At 36.7% G+C, this 24,324-nt stretch overlaps 3 protein-coding genes across 3 annotated transcripts; 1 reads left to right on the top strand and 2 right to left on the bottom strand.

Moving 5' to 3' along the window:
- The first annotated feature begins 85 nt into the window (after window positions 1–85).
- On the top strand, window positions 86–5,535 carry viaf (viral IAP-associated factor). The gene is made up of 5 exons (XM_019047090.2): window positions 86–269; window positions 1,188–1,320; window positions 3,431–3,659; window positions 4,006–4,211; window positions 4,596–5,535. Exons 1-5 carry the CDS (start codon window positions 264–266, stop codon window positions 4,727–4,729), a joined length of 708 nt encoding a protein of 235 aa, XP_018902635.2. The 5' UTR covers window positions 86–263; the 3' UTR covers window positions 4,730–5,535.
- A 785-nt stretch (window positions 5,536–6,320) lies between these two features.
- LOC109034127 (5'-deoxynucleotidase HDDC2) lies at window positions 6,321–12,816 on the bottom strand. Its single transcript, XM_019047091.2, has 4 exons — window positions 12,401–12,816; window positions 10,706–10,830; window positions 9,164–9,335; window positions 6,321–8,757 (listed from the first exon to the last, which is right to left on the bottom strand). Exons 1-4 carry the CDS (start codon window positions 12,473–12,475, stop codon window positions 8,548–8,550), a joined length of 582 nt encoding a protein of 193 aa, XP_018902636.2. The 5' UTR covers window positions 12,476–12,816; the 3' UTR covers window positions 6,321–8,547.
- A 1,218-nt stretch (window positions 12,817–14,034) lies between these two features.
- On the bottom strand, window positions 14,035–24,304 carry LOC109034110 (uncharacterized). The gene is made up of 8 exons (XM_072300098.1): window positions 24,160–24,304; window positions 22,667–22,802; window positions 20,446–20,538; window positions 19,509–19,731; window positions 18,513–18,615; window positions 18,014–18,180; window positions 16,640–16,757; window positions 14,035–15,909 (listed from the first exon to the last, which is right to left on the bottom strand). Exons 2-8 carry the CDS (start codon window positions 22,779–22,781, stop codon window positions 15,619–15,621), a joined length of 1,110 nt encoding a protein of 369 aa, XP_072156199.1. The 5' UTR covers window positions 22,782–22,802; window positions 24,160–24,304; the 3' UTR covers window positions 14,035–15,618.
- Window positions 24,305–24,324: the final 20 nt, after the last annotated feature.

The following is a 24,324-nucleotide window of genomic DNA, read 5'->3' as shown; positions in this document are numbered from 1 at the left end:
TGTGTATTTTTCTTGGCACTGTTGCCAGTTTGGAGTGAAAAAACCAGAGCAACACATAACCTATCATTCACATGTTTACCTTTTATGGTCTGACGCACCTCTCCCTTTCTCAAGTTGTGTGTAGTGAACTTATTAAACTTTTATTATGTTCAAATGAGGTCAATTTGCTTTAGTGACTCTCTATCTTTTGATAGTTAATACTTAAGTGTAAACCAAAGATTCATCTGCATATTTTTTTCCACTAAGTGTTTCATCAAGGCACAATGCAGGTCTGTTTTCTAAATGATGAAAATTTACTCTTCTTTCCTCCAACCACTGGTGTTGAGTATGCATGCCACCATTGACTCGTATATCATTCTATCTATCATACAAAGAGACTCTCTCAGTATTTATTAGGAAGGACTGGAATGTTTTAATGGGCTCAAAGAATGGACAGTGGATCGGAAGTAGTGAAGTAAAGACAGGAGACATAACTTCTCAAACCACAAGCAGACTGCGAAATCTAATTTTTAGTCTCCTGCTCTGTTTACTGCATGTTAGGATCACTTACAGTAACATTAGTACTCCAAATAGATATTCAAAAGTTAATCTGCGTTCTAGTGAGCAAAATAACTCTACCTTTGTGCAACTTCGATTTACGCACTTACATTTATTTTAGTCTTCAAGTGAAGCCCAAGCCACACTATCAAACTTTTCATCCAACTCTTAGATACAACTTGTCGAATGAAAAGTTGGATAGTGTGATGCTAACAAGAGGAAACGACAATTTGATGAAAAATTGAACGGAAACTTCAATGTGACGTCACATTTAACTTTTTGTTCAATTTTCAGTGTTAGTCGGATGGAAAGTTGAACGATAAGTTGGAACGAAATCTTCTGACCGACATGAGCCGAAGGTGTATCTTTGCAAATTGCATGCTGATGACGATATCACACTGCAGTGGTAATTTATTCAAATTTTTTGAGCCAACTTTCCCTCCAACTTTTTGTTCAATCATGTCGGATGAAAAGTTTGATAGATAAATAGTGTGAAGTGGGCTTTAGAACTGAAAATGATGTGTGAGACATAATTTTGATGGATGAATGTGCCTAGCACTGACCTCTTCAACCTGAGTCTCGCTGAAGGATGAATATAGAACAATATAAAATCCTTTTATCCTCATAACTTTATACTCCAATGTTTTTAGGACCCAAATGAAGACACGCAATGGAATGACATTCTCAGAAGCAAGGGAATATTACCGCCTAAAGAAAAAGAAATTTCAGAAGATGATATCGTCAATATGGTTGAAAGTTCTGTTCAAAAATTACAGAATCAAGGTTTGTGTATCCAGTGACTAAACAAATTTTTTCTGTTTCTATCCAAAATCACTCCAAAATAGTGGAATGCAGTACTCTCTCTCTGTCATTGCTCTCTCCATGCTGGATGAATATTTCTGTCACTTGAGATCTGTTACATAGTGAGAGTATTTTACATGTGAAATTTCATGGGAAGTGAAGACAAGCTTCCTTTTGCCTGCTTCCTAGTCCAGACACGTCATTATAAATGCATGCGACTCTTTTTTCAGTATTTCTTTTTTTCCTCTTTTCAAATGTGAGCACCGGAAAATATTTTTTTTAGTAAAGTAAAAAAACAAAGCATCTTTGCAGGAAAAATTATGTTTGACAAAGAGCTTGATGCAAAAACGGCTTTTTTCGCCCCCCCTCTGGAAGTTCTTCAGACTTTGTCTATTGATTACTCATATTTGAGCGCTTCTTTTCCCAAATTTTCAGACCCCCAAAAAATTTTGGGGGGGAGCTAGGGGGGGTGGAAGTCAAAACCTGTGAACCTCGATATCTCTTGAAGAAAGAAAGATATCGAGGTCCGGTTTGGACGAAAAATCGTCTAAAATTGCATACTTTAAGATTCTAAAGGTCGAAATCCCGATATCACATTTTTAAGTTAACATATGTGCTTATATCCAGTTTTTAGGTCTAGAAAATTTCTTTTAAACGAAAAATTTACAAAGATCTCAATTTTTTATTTGAACCAAAACCAGTTTTTTAAATTGTTCGTCTTTTTCCGCATCCAACGAGTGGTCCATTAAGCTGGGGAACCAAACGGTTCCGGAGTTATGATCGATTGAAGTTTCCGCTCAACGCGCGCCGACCGATTTTCGCGCGCAAAAAAGTCGGATTTGACTGTTATTAGATCAGATTGAATGTTCAAACTGAGCAAAATGCTTTATTAGGGACTCTTGAGGGTAGCTGAGTTCAGAAATTACCGATACTTCCAAAAAATTCTCGTTTTTAAAATTGACAGCTTCGGACAGGACCACTGAGCGGCCGGTCGGCGCTCAGTGGGCCTCTAAATAGCGCTGCGGAGCTGTAATTTTAAAAACGTAGAATTTTTTGGAAGTATCGGTAATTTCTGAACTCAGCTACCCTCAAGAGTCCCTAATAAAGCATTTTGCTCAGTTTGAACATTCAATCTGATCTAATAACAGTCAAATCCGACTTTTTTGCGCGCGAAAATCGGTCGGCGCGCGTTGAGCGGAAACTTCAATCGATCATAACTCCGGAACCGTTTGGTTCCCCAGCTTAATGGACCACTCGTTGGATGCGGAAAAAGACGAACAATTTAAAAAACTGGTTTTGGTTCAAATAAAAAATTGAGATCTTTGTAAATTTTTCGTTTAAAAGAAATTTTCTAGACCTAAAAACTGGATATAAGCACAATGTTAACTTAAAAATGTGATATCGGGATTTCGACCTTTAGAATCTTAAAGTATGCAATTTTAGACGATTTTTCGTCCAAACCGGACCTCGATATCTTTCTTTCTTCAAGAGATATCGAGGTTCACAGGTTTTGACTTCCACCCCCCCTAGCTCCCCCCCAAAATTTTTTGGGGGTCTGAAAATTTGGGAAAAGAAGCGCTCAAATATGAGTAATCAATAGACAAAGTCTGAAGAACTTCCAGAGGGGGGGCGAAAAAAGCCGTTTTTGCATCAAGCTCTTTCTTCCAACCGTGTTTTAAAATATTTACTTGGTTCCACCAGAACTTTTTTATTCAAGTAGGGGTGCAGAAACTTCCGTAACAAGGTACCGTGAAATAGGGGAATACTGCAGGAAGGTGGAGGGTTTATTTTTTTGCAAGGTGGAGAACAAAACATTCATGTGCGCTGTTTTGTGGGAACAAAATTGTTGACTACGTTACTTTATATGTCGGGCATAATTCTGCGAAAACTTGGAATGAGGGAACCTAAATTTATTTTGGGAGAACCCTTGAAAGTTTTGCACTCCTGCATACAAGCTCACTTGAAACATGAACTGTTTCCCATCATATCACACCCAGAGGAATCTTGCATGAAAGCGCTCTGAATGAAAACATGCAGAGCATTCCTAAGAACTGACAGTGAAATAATCGTAACTTTGTGGTGTGAATTGCAGATCAGAAAGAAAAGGAAGATATGACTTTAGATGAACTTGATGAGCTAGAAGATGAAGAGGACGAAAGAGTATTAGAAGAATATCGAAGGAAGCGAATAGCAGAAATGAAGGAAGCTGCTGAAAGATCGAAATTTGGTCATGTGCTGGAAATAAGTGCGCAAGATTATGTAAACGAAGTCAATAAAGCAGGAGAAGGAATTCATGTTGTTTTGCATCTATATAAGCAAGGGTGAGCCTATTCTCTCAACAACTTTTTCTAAGTTCAACTTTTAAAATAAAACCTATTTAAAATTAACAAATTACTGTCTGTAAATAATGTCTCATCTTTTGATAACAAAAAAAGCCCTCCTGCTGGCAAAAGAGCAGACGAATCTTAATATTGCAGTACAGCAATGACAGTACGCAACATTCTCTGCCATTATAACTATTTAGTCAACTATAGGGTATAACTACCGAAATCAACCGGTTGCTTCAGTGTCGTTAAGACCAATTTTCACCGGAGTTATGTTTGTGTCTTGCGGTTAGTTCACATTCTACTTATTTTCCTGTATTAATATTTTGTTTCTTTTCAACAGGCTCCCTCTTTGTGCTTTACTGAATGACTATCTTTCAAAGTTGGCCATTAAATTTCCGGCCACCAAGTTCTTAAAATCTATATCAACTGTCTGTATTCCAAATTATCCTGATAAGAACTTACCAACAGTGTTTATCTACTTCGAAGGTGAAATGAAGAGCCAGCTTGTAGGGCCTGCAAGTTTTAGGAACAATTTGTCCTATGAGGGTGAGTCTTTTAAGTATAAAAGAGTGATTCCCTCAATATTGCATTATTTGTTTTATAACTATCAAGAATCCCATTTTAACATTCCTAAGTTTCTCATTTTACTCAAGATCAGGTGTACATTTGCATGTAGTTTTAACGGTTTCAACACTTGAAATTCATTTAAGTATTGTACAAATCTTCGTCCAAAAAATTTATCTGAGTAAATTTGATCATTCATTATCATCAGTTAAATATAATATGCAAGAAATTTCCAATCGCTGATTATTTACTTGCCTCAAGTGTCTTGATTTTATATCTTATCTTATAGTTTTGGTATGACTTTTGCGGCTCTTACTTGTTTCCTTGGCATTGTTATGACATTTAGTTCTAAATTTCTTTTTCTAGAATTTGAGTACCTTTTGGGCCAAGAAGGAGCTGTTCCCTCAGAAATAAAAGAAGATCCACGCCCTAAGGTCAAAGATCATCTTTTTTCATCGTTACGTGGCAATGATGATGGAAACAATGACTGGATTTTGTAAACCACTAATTCAAAACCAGTTCTCTTGCAATAAATTTTGTTGGTAAACTATCCAGATCCTCTGGATGATTTTCTCCTTGGATTTCAAGGGATAGTAACATCTCAAATTTTCACCAAATAGAGTGAGTAACTCAAATCTTGATTTTTATTTTTTCATTATACAATTCATGGATGGAGCCGTGAACTGCTAGAATATTCATTACTTATCTCTGTAATTCACTTATCAGTGTAATATTTCCACCTGAGAGACAATTAAGAACTGTAAGATGTAAAGGATTCGGATTACACCCACTTACTCTGGCCTTAAAAATTAAAATATTTAGAAGTATTAAAAATTAAACCAAGCAGGATATCAGTTTTTTTTTACCTGTTAAATTTCTAAGTTGAAACTTGAAGGAAATTGGTGTTCTGATGGTTTGATTCAATCAGAAGTTCAAGAAAATATCAAATTACTTTGAAATGGCTGGGCATTTAGTTTTAAGGTAGTTTTTTAGATGCAGGCCCCATCTTACAAGGTATTACGTAAGTCTAATTACAGAGAAGTGTGTTTTCTGAGTATAGAGGAGGACAAATCAAAACTTGCATTCCCCTTGTTAAGTTGATACTATACTTTCTACATCATCTGTCACTCAATTTGTTCGCTTTTTTAAGTATATCCTATGTTTTGTACTTCGGAACATTTATTTGAACTGTTGTTTTTGAAATCTTGTTAATGCTACTCTTTTTGATTTTTGTACCAATCCTTTGCTGTTGCTCTTTGAGTATCAATATCAATAAAAGTGGAAGTAAAGAGCCCCTGAAAATGTATCGAAACTTGTCTTTTTTTACTGAAAAATTTTGACCCCGTGTCATTCGGAAAGAAATGAGGAGAAAGCCCAAAGCAATAAAAAATCTCTAACAATTTGTTTTTCAAAAAGGTAACAATGAAAGTCTAGTATTAAAACCGCATTTGAAACAAATGCTAAAAATGTAGTCAAGAGGGTTCAGCTTTAAAGCCACTTATCCTCAGTGAAATCAAGGAAACTGATTGTTAGTGAGGATATTACTTTAAATTATATAGAGACATCTGGCTTGAAGCAGCGCTTAGTGCATGGCTCATCAGAATACGTAACAATAACAATTAATATTTAGTCTGTAGCACCTGGTGAAATACGCTACTTTATCATAAGTAATATAGATAAGATGATTCTACCATGATTGCCTCTCTTTTTTCTCCAGCTTCTCAGTGTAAGCTATGTAATGGACCTACAGGTGGTTAACCGCCTCAGGGCCTTGAGATCTCAATCTTTTGTCAGTAAAGTATGTGTGTAAGGAATAAAGCTGTCATGAGTTTTCCGGAGCATAGTGCTAACGTGAGTGATTATACTTCTAAGTATTTTTTGTCAGGCGTCCTGGATTCGTCCACAGTGCACTAAAACCAATTCAAATGTCTAGGACGCCACCATCTAATCTTTGTCCAGTGTTAAAAGTAGCTTTACATGTTTCCCGTCTCTTCAACATCAGGCTACTCTTCCCATCAGACGTGCTCCGCATTGTGGGTGCGCAGCACATATTTACTAATCCAGGTTTTTCCACTAAAAATGAGTCGAAAATTAAAAATTAAAATAAAGGAAAATTTATTTTGATTGTAAGAATCAAAGTATGCACTTAGATAAGCTTTAAAAGCTAAATGTGGCTACAAAAAATTTTGTTACTTAAAAGATATTCCAGGAACAAAATTGAATGATTTCATTAAAACTAATAAAATCCAAATAACTTAGGTACAGTGAACCATTGAAAGTAGAGGTAAAAAAAATCAAATTTAATTCGATTTGATAGAAAAAGAAAACAAAAAATAACAATAGGACAGTTGAAATACTATTGGATAGTTTTCACCTGTTTTCAACTCTTAAGACAACCTTCACGTAGAAATTTCTTCGGGTGTGAAAACAACAAAAAGTTTTCCTGATAAATCTTTCATTCTTACTTCGGTTTTGACTTATGCCAGACTTCTAATTAGACATTGCCCAAAAGGACGGGTAGGCCGGCTCACAAAATTAAAATAGTGAGTTCTGTAGTTTAAAATTGAAATAAATGGGGCCGTGGTCCATTTAGTAGCCGGACACTTCATTAAATGCGTGGTTGGCCCTAGAATGATGTGGAAATATAGAAAAAATTAGAAAATTCAAAATTGTTAGAAGTTAAAGATTAGAACGAAGGAACATCAGTGTTTCACATAAAACATCCTTACAATCAACTTCTGCCGTGAAAATCTGATACATAGTGTGTGGCTACTTGGGGTCAATTTTCAGCTGTTTGAGTTGAACATTTTCGTCAAATCGTTGGTCATTTTGAGTATTTATAATGACTAATCTTCTTGAATTAATGAATCTCGAAAATATTATGCAATGGTGGCAAAGGTGGCATCCATTAAGATGACATTGCTAAAGGCATCAAGTTTACACAGCAGGAACATCGCTACTTTGATCGCATACACTAAGGGGCTGTTCACAAATTATGTCACTGATATTCAGAATTTTAGGCCCCCTCTCCTCTATCATGTCACGCATTTCTGCCATTTTAATGTAAACAATTGATATTGTATGGCAGTATTCTGAAGGGCGATTATTTTATTTTTAGACGCATTTAAATAATTAAATCGGTTGATGTTAAAACTTAACAAGTCTCATTTCTGATTTCCGCTGATTCAATTGCTCTGATGGAACTATCAAAAAATTTGCAAAAAATTGGTGTTCTATATTGATTTTTGAGGGATGTCAGTCAATATCAAACCTCCCTCCCACCATCTGTCTTGCAGACTAAGATCCCCTGTTCTCCCTTCATAGTGTGACTTAATTAATGGATGGCCCATTTTGGTAAATTTTGTTGCTGTATTCTGAAGATTTCTTGAATTTTGCCACTCCATTTTCAAGCAAATTTTGCCTCCTTTCATTATTTCACCCCTGTCCCTTCAATTTAACTAAACTGACGCCCATGTTAAGGTCTTTGATGATTTTGTTTGAAATAGGTTTAACCGTAGTACAAATTTGGCAGTAACTTGAGCTTAAGTTGTTAGAAAATATTAAACAGAGTTTCAAATTTATAATGGATGTATGAGAAGGTGAATGAGTCCAACATGTTTTTGGTAAATTAAATTCATAAAAATATGATTGCTTATATTGCATCTTAAAAAATTCTAAAAAAAAAAAAAAAAAAATTGGTAATTCAAGCGATCTTTACTGATCTTATTATAACTTACAATTTGATGTACATATACGTTTTCATTAGTGCCTACTTTCAACTGACATATGCAAGACAGCTCTAGTTAGGAAAGTTTCCAAAATGGTTTTGACAAGTTGTTAAAGCAAAAGATGTCATTTTTTGTGAGGCTTGGATTCTTAGCTGCGCTGTGTTACATGTAAATGCATTGTGTGTATATTGTCTGCTACACTACTCAGCAATTTTTCTGAAATTTAATTTTGTTGAGCCATCCAAAATGAAGCCCTTGCTAACAATCAATTTAAGCTCATCTGAAATTAAATTATAAAACGAGAAGTCTCAAGCTTAAGTGATAATGGATATTGACTCGGAAACTTTTCAAACTATGTACAGCTGTATAGACTCAGTGGAATTCAACAAGCGTAGTATCAAAATTACGACTGCTATATCAATGAAGATCTTAATTGAAGCAGTATCAATGCTCTATGCTTTTATTTAATAGATTCATCTGTTCAAGGAATACGAAGCAGGAAAATAATCTTACAGCTTTGATCTGATAAGGGTTTGAAAGTAGGCATAGATTACACTTCAGCGCACAATGAATTCTTGGCTTTCAAGAATTTATTGAAATTTCGACCGCTGAAGAAGTAGTTCCTCCTTGATGGGTACAAGCAGAGGATGCGTGATTTTGTCCAGGGTAGAATCAAAAAATTCTTCATACTTTTTAGGAGATTTATGCATCTTCTCATATTCAAACGCCTGCAGAATCATATCTAGCCTATCAAGCTCTTTTACAAATTTCGCTTCCTTGGAGATCTGACTTTCATATTCCTGAAACAAACAGATACATCGGATTGATAACAAGTGATTGTCGACAAATTTGTGAAGAAAGCACAAGTCATACTTCACTGACAAAATCTGAAGAAAAATTACTCAATCCCTTTAGATTCTTGAAGGCACTCCTTGAAGCGTAACCAATTACTCCTGGCTACATGTCTCATTTCTTTGAAAAATCTTTACAATTGTTCTCCTTAATTGGTTTTTTTGTTGTTATTGGAACCTTAGTGAAAGTTTCATAGTGTCCCCATTTGAATTTTTAAAAAAGTAATGAATGACGTCAGAACCTTCGCAGGAGTTTGACGAAATTTTCCGAGTACTCTGTTCGAAGGTTCAAAGAAGCTTGGAGACTAAATAAACTATCTAAACCACCAAAAATAGACAGAGTAAATAAGCATACCTTGAATAAGTTGAGCATGTTTTGGCCTTGCGGCTGAGGTACTAGTTTTGACAATAATGTCATGGCATCATCTTCTCTTTGATGTTTTTCACTTGGTGACACACCGCAGTAGGGAGTTAAGTCACCGACAATACATTCAGCCATGTCATGAATCAATGCCATCTGCATACATCTATCGGACAGAAACAACAACATAATTATTCAGTAAAATACAATGGATGAAAACTTTTCAAAACCGTGTTCTTATTCACAAATTGCAGGTATCTATGAAAAGTGAAGATTATTATAAAAGCAGCTTTGATTGTTAAAGGTGCTGTAGAAAAGCAGTAATGACCCTGCTCCTCTCACTTGCACTAGACAATGACTCTTGTGCCTTCCTCTCCAAACTGTATGACAAAAAATTACTTGCATTCAAAAATATTCCATCAATCATAGACAATCAGAGCCAAACTCTTGTGCTTACATACATCATTAATCACTTTTATTTCATCTTAATTTTTTTCTAAGTCCTTTGTAAAAGTAAAACGTACACATATTCTGTTGTATCATGTTCTTTTCCGTTTAATTAATGAAATCAAAGGGAGGCAGAGTAAAAAGCAAGTGAGAGGAAATTTCTATTGCACACTCCTGAGGTGATGCTGGAAATTCTGTGGGCTGATTATTGAAATGGGTAGACAAAGCAGTAGACAAAAGAAACAAAAAGGATATTGAGGGATCCTACTGGTAAAAACAGGTGGTTGCAATGGACAAAGGAGGTAGGTAATAGAAGGAGGTAACTAACAGCACCAGACGAGCGACCATAAAATTAGTCCATAATGTTTTCCTTCAGTCTATAAGAACCACCAATTTCAACCAATAGGATCGCTCCTGACTCCATATGTCTTCTTTGTCTATTGCTTTGTCTCTTAATTTCAGCAATCAGCTCCCAGGGGAATCTAAGCAGTTTCAAAAAGAAGGTGGACAGGGGCAGTCGTTGGGGAAACTAAAATTTGGGGATGCTGGCAGGGCTAGAGGTGGCAAAAGAAAAGAATGCTACAATAGACTAGAGGAGCACACTAAAATTCATCCCATATCCCTAACATTCTTGCTTGGCACTAGGCAAAAGGTAGATAAGGAATCTTAATTGGACTACATTGTGCAATTAGGAACTATAAATTCTAGCCCGGTTTAAAAACAACATATGTGCCATTAGTTCCCCTATGCACATAAGTGTTTTTCCAGAAGAGCCAGGATTTATAGTTCCAAATTGCAAAATGCAGTCCAATTTAAAGGAGACTAAAACTGAGACTGGAAATTTAACTGAAATGCAAATGAGTACAATTAGTTTTATTGAATCTCAACAGACTTTTTGGATGACCGCTGTGTCACATAATTTATTTTAAAACTCATGGCGCATGCACAGATTTTTTGAAAACTTACAAAAGAAAATACTAATTTTTCCTAGGCTCTAAAATGATAACATCAAACGAAAGAGGTTTACTTCTTCTAAAGTGTAGAATAATAATATAAATAGGAAAAAATGAATAACATAAAGAGTCTTACTTATTCTTGTCTAGCTCACTGGCATCATCTATAAGAAATGTCATGGTAGCCATTCTATACATGTGTCCCGAAACAGTTTCTGGGTCATCGACTTTTCTCAACACCCATCCAGTCCTTTTCAGGTGCTGTAAAAGATAAAAGATCATCAATGATTATAACTGCACAAGCAAAATTTCGCTTGGAAGGTAAGTTTCTCAATTTACTCCTCTAAGAATTTGGCTATGGTTCAGTATATGGACCGTTCTCGAAAATAACCTTTATCGCCCTCCCCTGACTCACATTTGGGAGAAGTGTGAGGGAATGGGGTCCCAGGTGGGGACACACTTGAAAAAAGCCTGACAATCCCAAAAAAAAAAAACCCTCCAAAATACCGTGAGTTTCAAAAGATTAACCGCTCTCATACTGAACTGTCTGGGCAGATTAGAATGTGGACCGTCGCTACAGTAGTACAGAGTGGCCTCTCCTGCCGATGGGAGGGCGAGCTACGTCTCTTGTCTCCGCAGAATGTGCCGACTATGCACTGACTTTCTGGTTCAACACATTTTGCGCGGAACCGGCTTTGTCACATCTGACCAACCCCTTCATCATGATGCCACTAAATTTTTCACTATCTAAGTTTCTTTTTTATTTACAATCCACACCGACTCGAGAGAGTTGTTATCTTTCTTTGCGGCTGTAAGCCGCCTCCCGCAACCACTTTTCCAGGATTTTCAAAGGAAAATCCCTTTCATGTCGCCACCAAATTTTCATCTTTTATATTTTTTTCTTCACAATCAGCGCCGACTCGAGAGCGCTGTAATCGTTTTTCGGCTGAAGGCCGCCACCCGTAATCACTTTTCGGGCACAACGCCTGAAAGAGAAACTCCTTTCATAAAGTGGACGCTGCACCAATTACATTCTCTATTTTACAGCCTGGCTAAACTCCTTTAGTAGTTTAGTACAAGAGCCCCGGTTGAAAAACGCGACCCGCCCGCTGCGGCACTGCAGCACCCGTATCGCAACTTGATTTCACCACGGTTCCACTGCGTCGTTTATGTGAGTGGCCCATCATCCGAACTCCTATGGCGGTTTAGTATGTGGACCCCTCATTCTCACTTTCTGCCTTCCTCTTTCTTTTCATTAACAGTCCATATTCTAAACTGCCTTAGAAATTTAGCTAGTGGACAGTTAATGTTTTCGGTTATTTCGTTGTAAAATTAGTGGGTCCCCACCTAGGACCCCATTCCCTCTCACTTCTCCCGAATGTACGTAAGGGGGCTGGAGATATAGGTTATGTTCAGGGCCGGTCCATATACTAAACTATTTCCAAAAGTTTACAGGAAAAATATTGTATTCAATACTGGTATTAGAACCGGCAATCGAATGCTGCATTTTTCCTGTAAATATTCTCTGCCTGTATTACGCTGTGTCAGCTCATTAAATTTGGTAGGCAAATTTTTTAGCCTCTTGACAATAAAAACATGATCTTAAAATTCAATGAGAATGACAGTTGGCTGCAAACACAGAGCTAATCCAGGAATTAAGATATCGCAAGTCGCTCTAGCTCGTAATCCTCCTGCCATGGAATCATCTTAATTCAAGCTAGTCACGAAAAATAATGTAGGTGCAAACTTCCTCAGTGCTTGAATAGAAAATGAATGAGCATTCCGCTGAGAAGAAACTGAAGAGATTAAAGTAGGAAGAAAAGAAACTTACTTTCAGTTTACCTATTTCTTCTAGGAACTCCAAAGTACTAGCAGGCGTACATATTTGGGTGTTTAGCTCAGTCATTTTTCATCAATTGTGTGATTTGACACAAAGTGAACGTAGCTAAAATGCAAGATACGTGACGGGGACGTGATTCACTGAAAAAAATGATAATAGATACGAGGTGAACAAGGTCACATGGAATAAGTATCAAAATCACAGATGATCGAAGTTATATGATAAAATTGCACAGGATTGCTATTCAAAATTTCACTCAATTTATAATGACTAGATAATATTATCTGATAGAAAGACAATTGGAGACTAAATTATTAACAACATTTTCAGCTCGATTGGCTCGCTAGAGAGTTACTGCCCTACAAGTACAAGACAAGCGCCCTGACTGATAAGGGATGAAAACAAAACATTCGAACATGATATGCGCCATTTCCAAGCGACAGCTGATGCTAACACAAAGTTGCCACTTCAGTGAATAAATCTTTGCTTTATAAAATCATTGTTGTCGTTTGTCGCACCAAGAAGGGTCAAGACATAATTCGACTAGTTGCCTCAGATAAAATATTTATTTGTAGAGAATATTGTGAAATTTGTCCATTGTCCTTTGCATTTTTGGTTACGAACCCTAATGAAAATTTACGAAATTCATGGTCAATAGTACACATTTGGCAATGTTTAATTTTTCTGGAAGAAGGAATAGTGGAAACTCAAAATGAAGGCAAAACCTCAGGGCAAGTAAGGAGCGGTTCATCGATATGAGGAGGAACTTATGCACTGGATTCTCTAGTGCAAAAAGAGGTGGGATTTGGAAAAGCGGAAGGTAGTAGAAAAACTTGACCTAAAATGATATCAAACAGTGTGTTATGAATGCAGTTGGATTTTTTTTTTTTTTTTTTTTTTACTTCGAAGTAATATCCTTTGAGGGATAATCTTGCACTTTACCATCCCTTAAGTCTACTAGAAGGAACTATGTAAAGAACCTATAGACACAGTTCCTTACAAAAATCTACGTCCAATTGATTGTAGAATTTGGGTGTTAGGAATTCATGATGATGGAAATGATAATGTTGCTGGTCAGGTTTTCATAGATTCAGGGTATATCCATCGCAAAAGACTGTTACTATGTATTGCTGAAATCCCTTACACTAAATGTAAGCCTTGTCTGATTCAACTGAGCAATGAGATGGGACCACAATCCCTTGGAAAGATTTAAAAGTGACCTCTTCATAATTTCTCTGCCATCAAGAACAAGAGCACTGACTCCATTCCAGATTTAGAATTCTTTTTCAAGTAGGCGTTCTTAAGAACAGAGAGCTGTTTAAAATTAAAATAAAAACAAAAACCGTTCCCTCCTCCTAAGTTTGAAAAGAAAATTGGTCACTTATACAACTGAAAAATCTAAAATAGATTTTAAGTTGCGCCAAATGGTAGCAGAGAGCAGAACTGCAAGCCAATGAATTTCAATTATCAATCAGCCTGCAGAGCAGCTTAAAAATTGCAAAAGAGAGAAAAAAAAGAAGAAGATTTCAGCGTCGATGGGACAACATCCATGCCAAAAGAAAAAGAGTTCTAAAGCAGAAAGGGCCCAAATCAAAGGGTGGGACAGAGAAAAAAGGTAAACTTGATTACAAATGAACTGAAATGTGATTTTTAATGAACTTGACATATGGATTGTTACACATCAAATTAGTCTACAGATAGGTTTAATTAAAATAAAATTCGACTTACATAATACATTGAGAATTGTATACCCTACTTGCATCATGGCGACTAAATTATTCACTTTCTAAGACTTAGAGGACAGAACACTTAATTAAAATGAGAGTAATTGATTCTTCACAATGGAGCAAATTTTACAGAAAGCAAAGGTGGATCAAAAGGAGGAGAGATTTGAAAGAAAGGAAAAATGTACTGCTTCATAATATTATTGAGTGGATTTCAATAACCTTTTCTGAAATATTCAAAAATTTCATCTGTTTACAGTGATCAAAGAGGAACCACCTGTGCTGGAACAATTTTACAAAGCTGATTAGTAAATGTACAATCCGCTTTCCTCCCACGCTTTGCTCCACCTTTCCTCATTGTAAAAATTTGTCTGCCGAATACAAATGAGACGAATGGAGTGATTTTTTTATATTTCTAGATAGATAAAATAATGATTATCTCACGTCTAGGAACACCAGACATTTTAGGATTACTACCACTGCGTCAAGTTCAAGAAAACAAATAGATGGATTCTGGTCAAGGTTTAATATCTGCAAATTAGAGCCTGAGCTTGAGATTAACATTTCTGTAAATTATCTCTCACAGGAACTGAGCATTAAAATAACATGAATGGTCAAATTCACAACAGGGGATGAGTGGTAAAAAATACAAGAAAATCAGATTTACCGTTAAAATATTTGGACAAACCACAGGAAATCATTGAATAATCCACTTGAAAGTCAAATATTTAATCACGTAATTATATTGCTAAAAGAATTACGAGGGAGAGAAAAGGAAAGAATTCTCTGGGACGAGAGTAAAATTTGACTTGATCCAATCTTGCTCAGAGGACCTTAAGAAACATAATATTCCATGAAGAATATAAGGACCTCCACGAATATAATGAATCCATTTACTCAATTTTTGTACAACCTCATAAGAAAATAACTGGTTGTTTAAAAAAATGCGAGTTAAGTACATTATGAATCATTTACTGAGAACATCCAGATTGTGGACAAGTTTCTTTCGCATACTGATAGCCTCAACTAAACTTGTCAAATTTTACTTTCATTTTGCCTTAGTGGGCTACCTTCTGCAGAGATTACACAAATAATTCTGAGTTTATGTGACTTGGTAAAAAAAAAATTGGAATGAGTCGATCACTGAGAGAAAACTTCTTTAAAAGTTGCATTTTACCCACTGAACTGATAAATTGAAAAACTTTTTATCAGCTTGATTGTAATTGACCCGATAGAAAGAAAACAAGTTACTATTCTCTCATCCCAGTTGACAAATATGCACTATGTTCAACATAGGCTAGGTCGGACCCTCACCTTCGAAATTCTTCACGCAACACTGCTTCACACCTCTGAGCTAGGCAAAGTTACAGTGATATTGCAAGAACCGCGCGGTAGATTGACTTAGAGCTACTTCAAATTATAAAAGAGGATAATTGAATCACAAGTATAAAAGCTTACAATACAATAAATAACCTAGCTCTAAATTTAGTAAGGACGCATGTAACCACCATATCCACCGTAGCCACCGCCCATTCGGGCTGCTCCACGACCACCGCGCTTCGGGCCACCGAAGAAACCACCGCCTCCTCGTCCACCGCCAAAACCACCTCCAACGTTACCTCCTCGACCACCTCGGATTGGGCTGCCGGAGACACCGTTTTTCCTTGGGCTGAAATCTGAGCGTCGGTTGTTGTTCCGTGTGATGTTGGTTACGAATGGGATCTTCAGCCGGACAGCTTTGTCTTTGACTTTCAGATCATCATGAACTAGGAGTTTCTGGGGGAAAAAACACAGTCCAATTAAAAACCAACACATGATAAAAGTTTTAACATGGTCAAAATTTCTGAGGTACTCTGAGCACCTTGCGGTAGAGTTCTTGATTCATAAGTACAACCAAGGTTACAATGCTGAAATTTGGCAGAATTTGGGTAAAACAGAAATAATTTGGAATAGCTCTAATACAACACGTTCCTCATTTACCATAACATTTCCATGTTTTCCCAGATTTTTTCAAATTCCCTAATATTCCCGGGTTTTTCTGGTACTCCCCAACAGTGGCAACCCTGAAAGAAGAATGTCATATGAATCTTCAGATGAAGCAAAGTTTCCTTTGATAAAATATGAATTTTCAAGGAATAAGAGAATATTTTTTCTTGAATTTGACAGTCACTTACACCAACTATCAGATCTTAACGATCTGAAAATTTCAAGAGAACTCTCTTCAAAAATGAACATTATATCAGAGGAAATTTGGCAACACTCAAATGTTCATACAAATTTTTTCCGTAGAACAGTAGTAAACACTCACTCATTTTACATACTTTCTTCCTATCTTGTTTGAATCAATTACGCCCATGAACACGATACCAATGACTTCCGTTTGTCTACAAAATCTCAAGCAGCTGGATCTTAATTTATTAAATAATGTACCTCCATGGTATGAAGGTGACTGAATTGGAAAATATTACACATGAATACTCGACAGAGGCATTCTGCAAATACTTACACCAAAGGATTTTTCTGATTGGAAAGTGATGACCATGGATGTGGCATTTCCAGTTTCTACTTTCACTTCCTCGCCGACGACATTCTCAACTATTTCTTTTACTTCCTCTTTAGTAGTTCTGGAACCAAAAGAATATGATTGATTAAAGAAGACGATTAAGAATGAATGCTTAGGAAGTCTTATTATGTAATCTCAGTTCGGTTCGAAACAGTTCGTAGTGAGGGACAAGTTGTAGTAGTTGAGGGAGTTATGAATCTTAACTGAGGTTCTCTTACAGTTGACATAGTTTGAGGAAGCGGTGAGATAAAGTCAGCCTCATTTTAGTATGTGTTTTTCTTCTCGAAAAGCTTCAACTTGAGTGACTTTTTATAAAACAACTGTCACCAGCCTCATATGTTTTAATTTTTACTGTGGTGCACTATTAGAGAGAATAAATCTTTCTTAAAATTGTATTATGCTGCGGGGCAGCCAAGAGCTGTACATTATGCTCCTGCAGTCTATTGCATTTTCATGTTCAAAAATTGTTTCTCAACTTTCAATTTTTGACACAAAAAAATTACGACTACATTGTTGAATTTAACTACTCCTAACTCATTTTATCCAGAACACTGCTTCGGGTATTTCTGTTAATCTTAGCCCACATTTATGTGCGACAAATAATTGTTCTCAAATGATAATTTGAGTTTACTTTACAGTTATACTTTACCCAATTTCGTTGTTTGGGCATCCGGGGTTCTGCTAATTTCAGCAGTAAAGAAAACCGCTTTCTTACCGGTCAGTAAAAAACCTCAGAAAAGAAGAAACATTTGCAAGTTATAGACTTGAAAAATTTATTCTCGATAATTTTCTCAAGAGAACAGTAGGTAGAAAGTCCCATTTGAATATCAGTAATAGTGGGAAATTCTTCAATGAAAATCCTCAAAAGAGTGGGCAGGAAATGACTGATGATCGCTGTATACTGTTATAGGGATTTATAGGAAAGAATTTAACAGAGCGCTTAAAATAGAAGGAGACTTGCTACCCATTTTTCTCTACAAAAAATTTGGAGGCATAGATTTTTGAAGTTCCTACCGTTTAAATGCTTCATCATTTTTAAGTTATTTCACTGTGAAAAAAAATTGCACATTTTTTCTCCAAAGGACTGAAAATTTCAGTGCCAGTCGACTGCATGTAAACATGCTTCGAGGTTTAAGAGGTAGATATTCTATCATGCACATGATTTTAGAGGAGGACCTGAAACTTCTTTCATTCCAACTTGGTTTACTGATCAATTCTTTCACAAATGGCAATGCATACAGCAAATTAAAGAACATCCATTTTTCCTGAAACTGTTACGAAAATTAGCCAGCAAGTATATTTGATGATGAAACTTACCCTTCATCGAGGTCGAGTACTGAGATCTTAAGCCACTGCTTAAAGTTAACTGAAGGTGGGGGGATATTGTCAATGTATTCACTGATTTCCAAAGGCTTGTATTTCCCGACCGTGAACTTTTCATTCTCACCGCCAAATGTAATTTTTGCAGCACTTTCCAAGAAATTCTGGAAATAGTCAAGGGAAATAAGTAACAAAAAGAATGAACATATTTGTTGAGCAAGTACTACTTTTTATCAGTCGGGCTGCAAAGGAAAAAATATTTATTCAGTTACTAATTTGAAAAACTATGATAATTCACAGGTTGGCTTCCACATGAGGAAACAGAAGACCTCCTTCAAGTGCATGTGCTTGATTGACTACGGTGGTTGCAAAGTGATTGAAGAGACTAGATGCATTGATGAAAAACGTTTAAATTCCTTACTAATAGCAGCATTCAGATGTAAAATTATCAACGAAAGAGTCTTTACTTTCAAAACAATTGACTTCTTCGGCTTACCTTAGGTACATTTGGTTTAAATTCTACTACAATGCTGGCATTCACAAGTCCTGTGTCAATTGAGTTGGCTCTCAAGACTCTATGTACATCAGCAATGGAGGTGCTGAAAAGAAAATGAGAGAGAAAAAATTAAGAAACTTTCTTTTGACTGCAGAATAGGAAAAAATTTGGAAACTTGATGAATAGTATTTTGTTCGGAGGCAACACTCGGAACATGTTGGGGAAACAAGCAACAAACACATTTTGTTCGAAGTTATTTTGTGTTGTGGGGGCAGGGCTTATTTTCACGCACAAAATTTGGGAACCCCCGCGGCAACATTGTTGTACAACAACTGCAACGTGCTCAATGGCAAGTCGTTTTTATGTTGTTGCCCAGGACAACGCTGTTTTCTAACCTAAAATTGGAATTCGCTTTCTCATTGGTTGTTCAGAATCATGCAAAAGAAACAAGAAAGAAAAACAGAAAGAATTTGTCGTTCTAAACAAAATAAGACTATGATAATTTTCTTTAGTGAATTCACACAGTTGAATTGTTCACTTCTACTGTCAAATAATAATAACAATCATCGTCTTTAAAATAGAGCAGAGATTTGTACTATAATTTTAACTTTAAGTACATCCAATGCAGATCTCATCACCTGAAATGGTGTTTTAAAGAAACTTATGCTTATTTACAGAGGGCTAAGGTTTTATCTGAAAAAACTTATTGATTTAAAGAAATGGTTATATGTTTGGTGTTGGCCTTAGAAGTATGAGGCCTGAAAATAAGGCTGATCTCAGTAGGACTGAATGACAATCAAGGCCATTTCCAATTTCACTGGCACAAAATTTTACTAAACATTGTATTTTTTTGTAGTGACAAGTTTACTTTTACTGATAGCGTCAAGCTGGTAGCAGTCAAGGAGTTATCTTAAAAAAATTTAGCTGTTACATGGTTCACATATTTTCAAGGATAGCACATTTTACCAGAGGCTCAATGGCACAAGCTGAACTTACTGTGGGTTGAGGTTCTGGAAAACGTAGGCCTCTAGCTTAGATGGTCCAGTTCCTTTTTTAATTAGTGATGGGGCTGGCTCTGTTTTGGTTTCACCCTCACCTTCAGCTGTGGTTTCACCTGCATTCTCCTGCTCGTCTCCCTCTTCATTACCTTCTTCGTCACCTTCCTCATTTTCGTCACCCTCATCGCCTTCTTCCTTAACTTCTTCTTCATTTCCTGAACCTAAGAAAGAGAAAAATATCATTTTAACATGATTACATCAGGAGTCTTGAAGGTTTTAAGATTATTTTCTCTAATTAAAAATTAACACTGAGATTCACTGTGCAATGAAATTCAAAAGGTAAAGTAAGCTCCCTCGCTTATGTTCCACAAAATGCGACCAGTGTTCATTTCACTACCATTCAGGGATCGGGCATTTTGCACACCCCTGGACTAGTAGAAATAGGAAGAACTAATATCAGTGTTTAAATCCCACAGGCGCCATGCGCTGTATGCGCCTAAATAATTGAAGGTGCGGCTAAAGTTGGCGCATAAATGAGCATGCGCTACTAATATAAATATTCCTTAAAAGTGCGATTGCTATCGGAGGAAATACGACCCTGCTGAGTCACAACAATAAAACTATTTCTGACATCCCAAACAATACTTACCATATCGTTAATCTTAATTTCTCAGAAAAAAAGGAAAAAGCGCTTTTGCTCCTGAATGAACCCTGATGGTTCTTAAATTTTCAACATGCTGGCCATGATGGCTCCTAAAGATTTTGATGAGATTCAAAAACTGAACAAGATGGTTTACTTTCGGGTGATAATATACTACGAATTGAGAAAATTAAAAATCTAGACTGGAGTTAAGTCATTGTTGGTATGTGTGACAATGTATAGCCACCTAATGCAAGCGAAAATACATTGACTCAAAAAAAAGCTCTATCAATACCTTCTTCCTCAACTTCTTCAGTCTGTTCTTCTACTTCTTCGTTTTCTTCATCTTCAGCGTTGTTCTTGTTGGGCGAGCCTCTTTTAGCTCCAGCTGCGGAAAGAAATTATTTTAATCAATACTAACATGGAACAATCTCAACTTTCAGATGAGACACTTACCCAAGCATCTAGCAAGAACTATGGTTACTTTATTTTCTTACAAGGAGAGATCGCTAGTGTCCCACCCAGATTTAGATCTGAGTATGACCAAGTTTTAAATACTCAACCATTTCACCCCTGATAAATAGGCTGCAAAAGAATCTCATTCCTTCTTAATAAATTTGCCAAGAGGGTTGCTTCCTTAAGAGGAAAAATACAGCAGTGCCCATTTCCGAGGAATAGGAACAACTAGAGGTATCGTCAGGTAAGTTGGCCCTTGTTTATTTTCCGTTTGCAAGCGCAGACAATGAATTTTGGCTTCTACACAGACCGTTGTTCACTACTATTCATCTTGAAAACGTCCGTTTAGTGATCGTATCATAAAACACTACTCATCAATCATGATCCGCAACTTTTAAAAGGTTGTGATTTCTGTGTGGCTAAAAATAGAGGAATTAAGTACAAGGTTTGAAGGTATTAAAAAACCTGTCCAAGCTTGTGTTCTTGCTTCTGCAACAGTCAGATGTTTTCATGTGGATTGTAGTGATGCAAAAACACCATCAAACCAAAAGTAAACAAACAAGCACATCCCTTCTTTCTAGTGATGGCGATTCTTCGACTGAGAATCGATTCTCCTGGATCGATCTGAATCGGCTAGGGAGAATCGATCCGATTCAAAGATCGGGTCAAAAGAATCGATCTTTCAAAAGATCGATCCAACGATCCGATCTTTCCCGCCGATCTGAACTTTCAAAATGAGCCAATAACATATGCTTAAATTTGTCATGTGACGATTCTGAATTGATTCAAGATCGTCACGTGACGATCTTTTAGTGCATCATGGAGTGGATTTGTAAACAAACGTATAATGGATGAATATAAATCATTTGTCTGATAATAGTTGATCACAGAATAGTAATCAGTGTGTGAAGATTTTTGATTGAAATCGATCCTATCTAGTATTTTCATTTTCTCCGATGGAATCGTGATGTTTCCGATCTTTCCGATCCGATCTTCCCGATCCGATCTTTTCCGATCCGATCTACACGAATCGTCACGTGACATGATCGTTCCCGAACCGATCCGATTCGATCTTTTGTGTATAAGCAAAAAGAGCTGAAAAGAATCGGAGAAGATCGGGACTCATAGGAAGGAAATTGAGCAGGATTATGTGCGATAAGCTCTCAGAAAAAATGTTTGTCCTCATTTTCAATCAAGTTGATAGGTTCTAGGAGAAAAGAAACCAAAAGTTAGGAATGATAGAAACCGATTCTTTCGATCCAATTCTAGGTTGAAAGAATCGATCCACGCGAAAGATCGGCGGGAAAGAATCGATTCGATCTTATCGATCTTTTGATCTCAGAGAATCGATCTTTTGAAAGATCGATCCAAGAATCGCCATCACTACTTCTTTCCCTTCTGTCTCTGGCTTCATTTAGCAGAAATACATTCAATTGACATCATCATTTATCGATCAATAATAATCCAGAAAATAGATGATCATTGTCTGGTACGAGAATGAACTCTTCTGAGCATGAATGAAAATAACCCCTCTAAACAAAATATGAAGTTAAATAAAACTAAGTTGTAACCTACTAATTAAAATTTGCCACCAAGAAAATTTCTGTTCATGACGTAGTGTGACATACAAAACCAATGACAAGAGGAAAGCAAATACCGCATTGCTCACTATAAGGTAAGGAACTGAAAATTCACGGAATCACTAACGATTGAGAATAGCTTGGTACAAGAGAAACTTAATAAACAAATTTTCTCCATGGAGATCATACACAAGTCACTAATAACTAACAAAAGATGGATTAACGACTGGGAAAAATTTAAAATTCTTGCTGTACGGCACAGTGACTTAAGGTTGTCTTGCTTACAGATGGAATGGCTGAGACAACCTACCACCTATCATCCACACCTAGAATCTGCTGATGTAGAAGGAAAGAATGTCCATATTAGAATGGAGTAGTCAAGATTTCTGGTAAGAATCTCTGATCTACGTTGAACTAATTTAAGAAGATGAGTGGGAGGGATTTAAAATTTTAAAGGCTTTTTGTCATTCTTTTTATTACCTTTTGTTTTGGCAGCAGCTCCTTTCTTGGCAGGAGTAACTTTGGTTTTTTTAGCAGGAGAAGATTGAGCTACAGTAGTTTTCCGTTTTGTTGTTTTCGCAGGAACGAGGACCATGATTAATTTTTAATACAGTTCCTGCAAACATCAAACAAATCAAAATGCTGATCAAATATTTCCTCCTTAAAAGGGTACTTTTTATTCACAAAGGAACTTGGAAATGTGACACAAGTTATGTTCAGCATTGCATTTCAATACATTAATAGGACACTTGCCTTAAGAACAAATGGTCCTCAAACAGAGGTAAAAAAAAATAGTGGAGGAGCGGGATTAAATTGTTTCCCGACTAGCTTTATATTCCAAGCAGAAAAGCTTTGTCAATGAGGGGAAAAAAATGAGCGCCAAATAAGTAAGAAGTGAGGGTACTACGTAAAGGAAGAGTGGGATGCACACAGGTAAACAGCCTAGCAATTGTGGAAAAAGAAAATCTACGCATAGTAACATTAAAGAACAGGGAGGGTTAGAATAATCAAGTGGGAAAGTATGAAAAAAAAAACTGACACTGAGATAAATACTTTAGCCTCAGTCAGAACTCAAAACTAGCTCTGAAAACTGCCAGGATTGGCAGGACCAACTTCCCAAGATGTCACTTAAGTACATGTTACTCACGCACAATCAACATTCTGGAGGGAAGGCAACCTTCACCATTAAACATGCAGAAATAAGAACAGCAATAAAAGTATACATACATTAAGTACAGTAAGTACACAGGATCAATAAATTGTAAGGTATGGCAACCCTAGTATGGAGAGAAAAGGAGGACAGTAGGAAAAGAAAAGAACTCAACAACAGGAGCCGGCTTCCGCCAAATTTAGTTGAGTCTCTTATATTGCGGGGGAAACTGCTGAGAAATTTGGAAGGTATCAGTAATCAGCTCCAACTGAGAGGAAGAGAATAGTGACCTACGAAAAGGCAATGGGCTTCTCAGGGTGATGCTCAGAGAATTTGTGCCAAAAACTACCAGAAGTAACCTTGACTTGTTTGCGAACAAGAAACTTATAAAACTAGATGATGAAATAAACCAAGAGCTAAGTTAGCCGGTAAATTTGTAGTATTTTCGTGGAATATTCCTACAGCCCGGTAAGGTGAGGCCGCTGCGAGGGCTGAGATAGGACGCCATTACGGCGAGAACAATACAGGCGGAAAATCGCGAGCTAAAAGAAGGATTGGGAGAGTAAGGCATTGGCAAAACCTTAGACACTGGAGATGGTAGGAAGTGCCTGAAGTGAAACAAACTTTCGTTAAAGCTAATTAGGTTTCGTATTGGAAAAAACGATGGTCCGATAACCGTCGATAGACGCCGGCTCGAAAATGGAGGCCATGCGGATGGAAGAACGAGGGTCATTCTTCTGCGAAGAAAGTAAGGAATTCCTAATTTCCAACTATGACAGAAGACGTAAAAGCAAGCGCACTGTAACAAGAGGAGTTAAATTACCTTAAAACACAAGAAATTTTACTAAAATCACCAGAAACAGAGGTACACGTGTGACCGGAACTTTCTTGCTCTCACACTTACACACACACTCCACGCTCCACGGAAAGAAACTTCGGGCGATTTCAAAATGGCGGTGTTACCAGGTTGAAATGAAAGATGGCGTCG

Source organism: Bemisia tabaci, chromosome 4 (genome assembly GCF_918797505.1).
Source record: "Bemisia tabaci chromosome 4, PGI_BMITA_v3".
In the NCBI taxonomy this organism is placed as follows: domain Eukaryota; kingdom Metazoa; phylum Arthropoda; class Insecta; order Hemiptera; family Aleyrodidae; genus Bemisia; species Bemisia tabaci.
The sequence above is the reverse complement of the archived record's forward strand: the minus strand, read 5'-3'. Positions and strand labels throughout refer to the sequence as shown.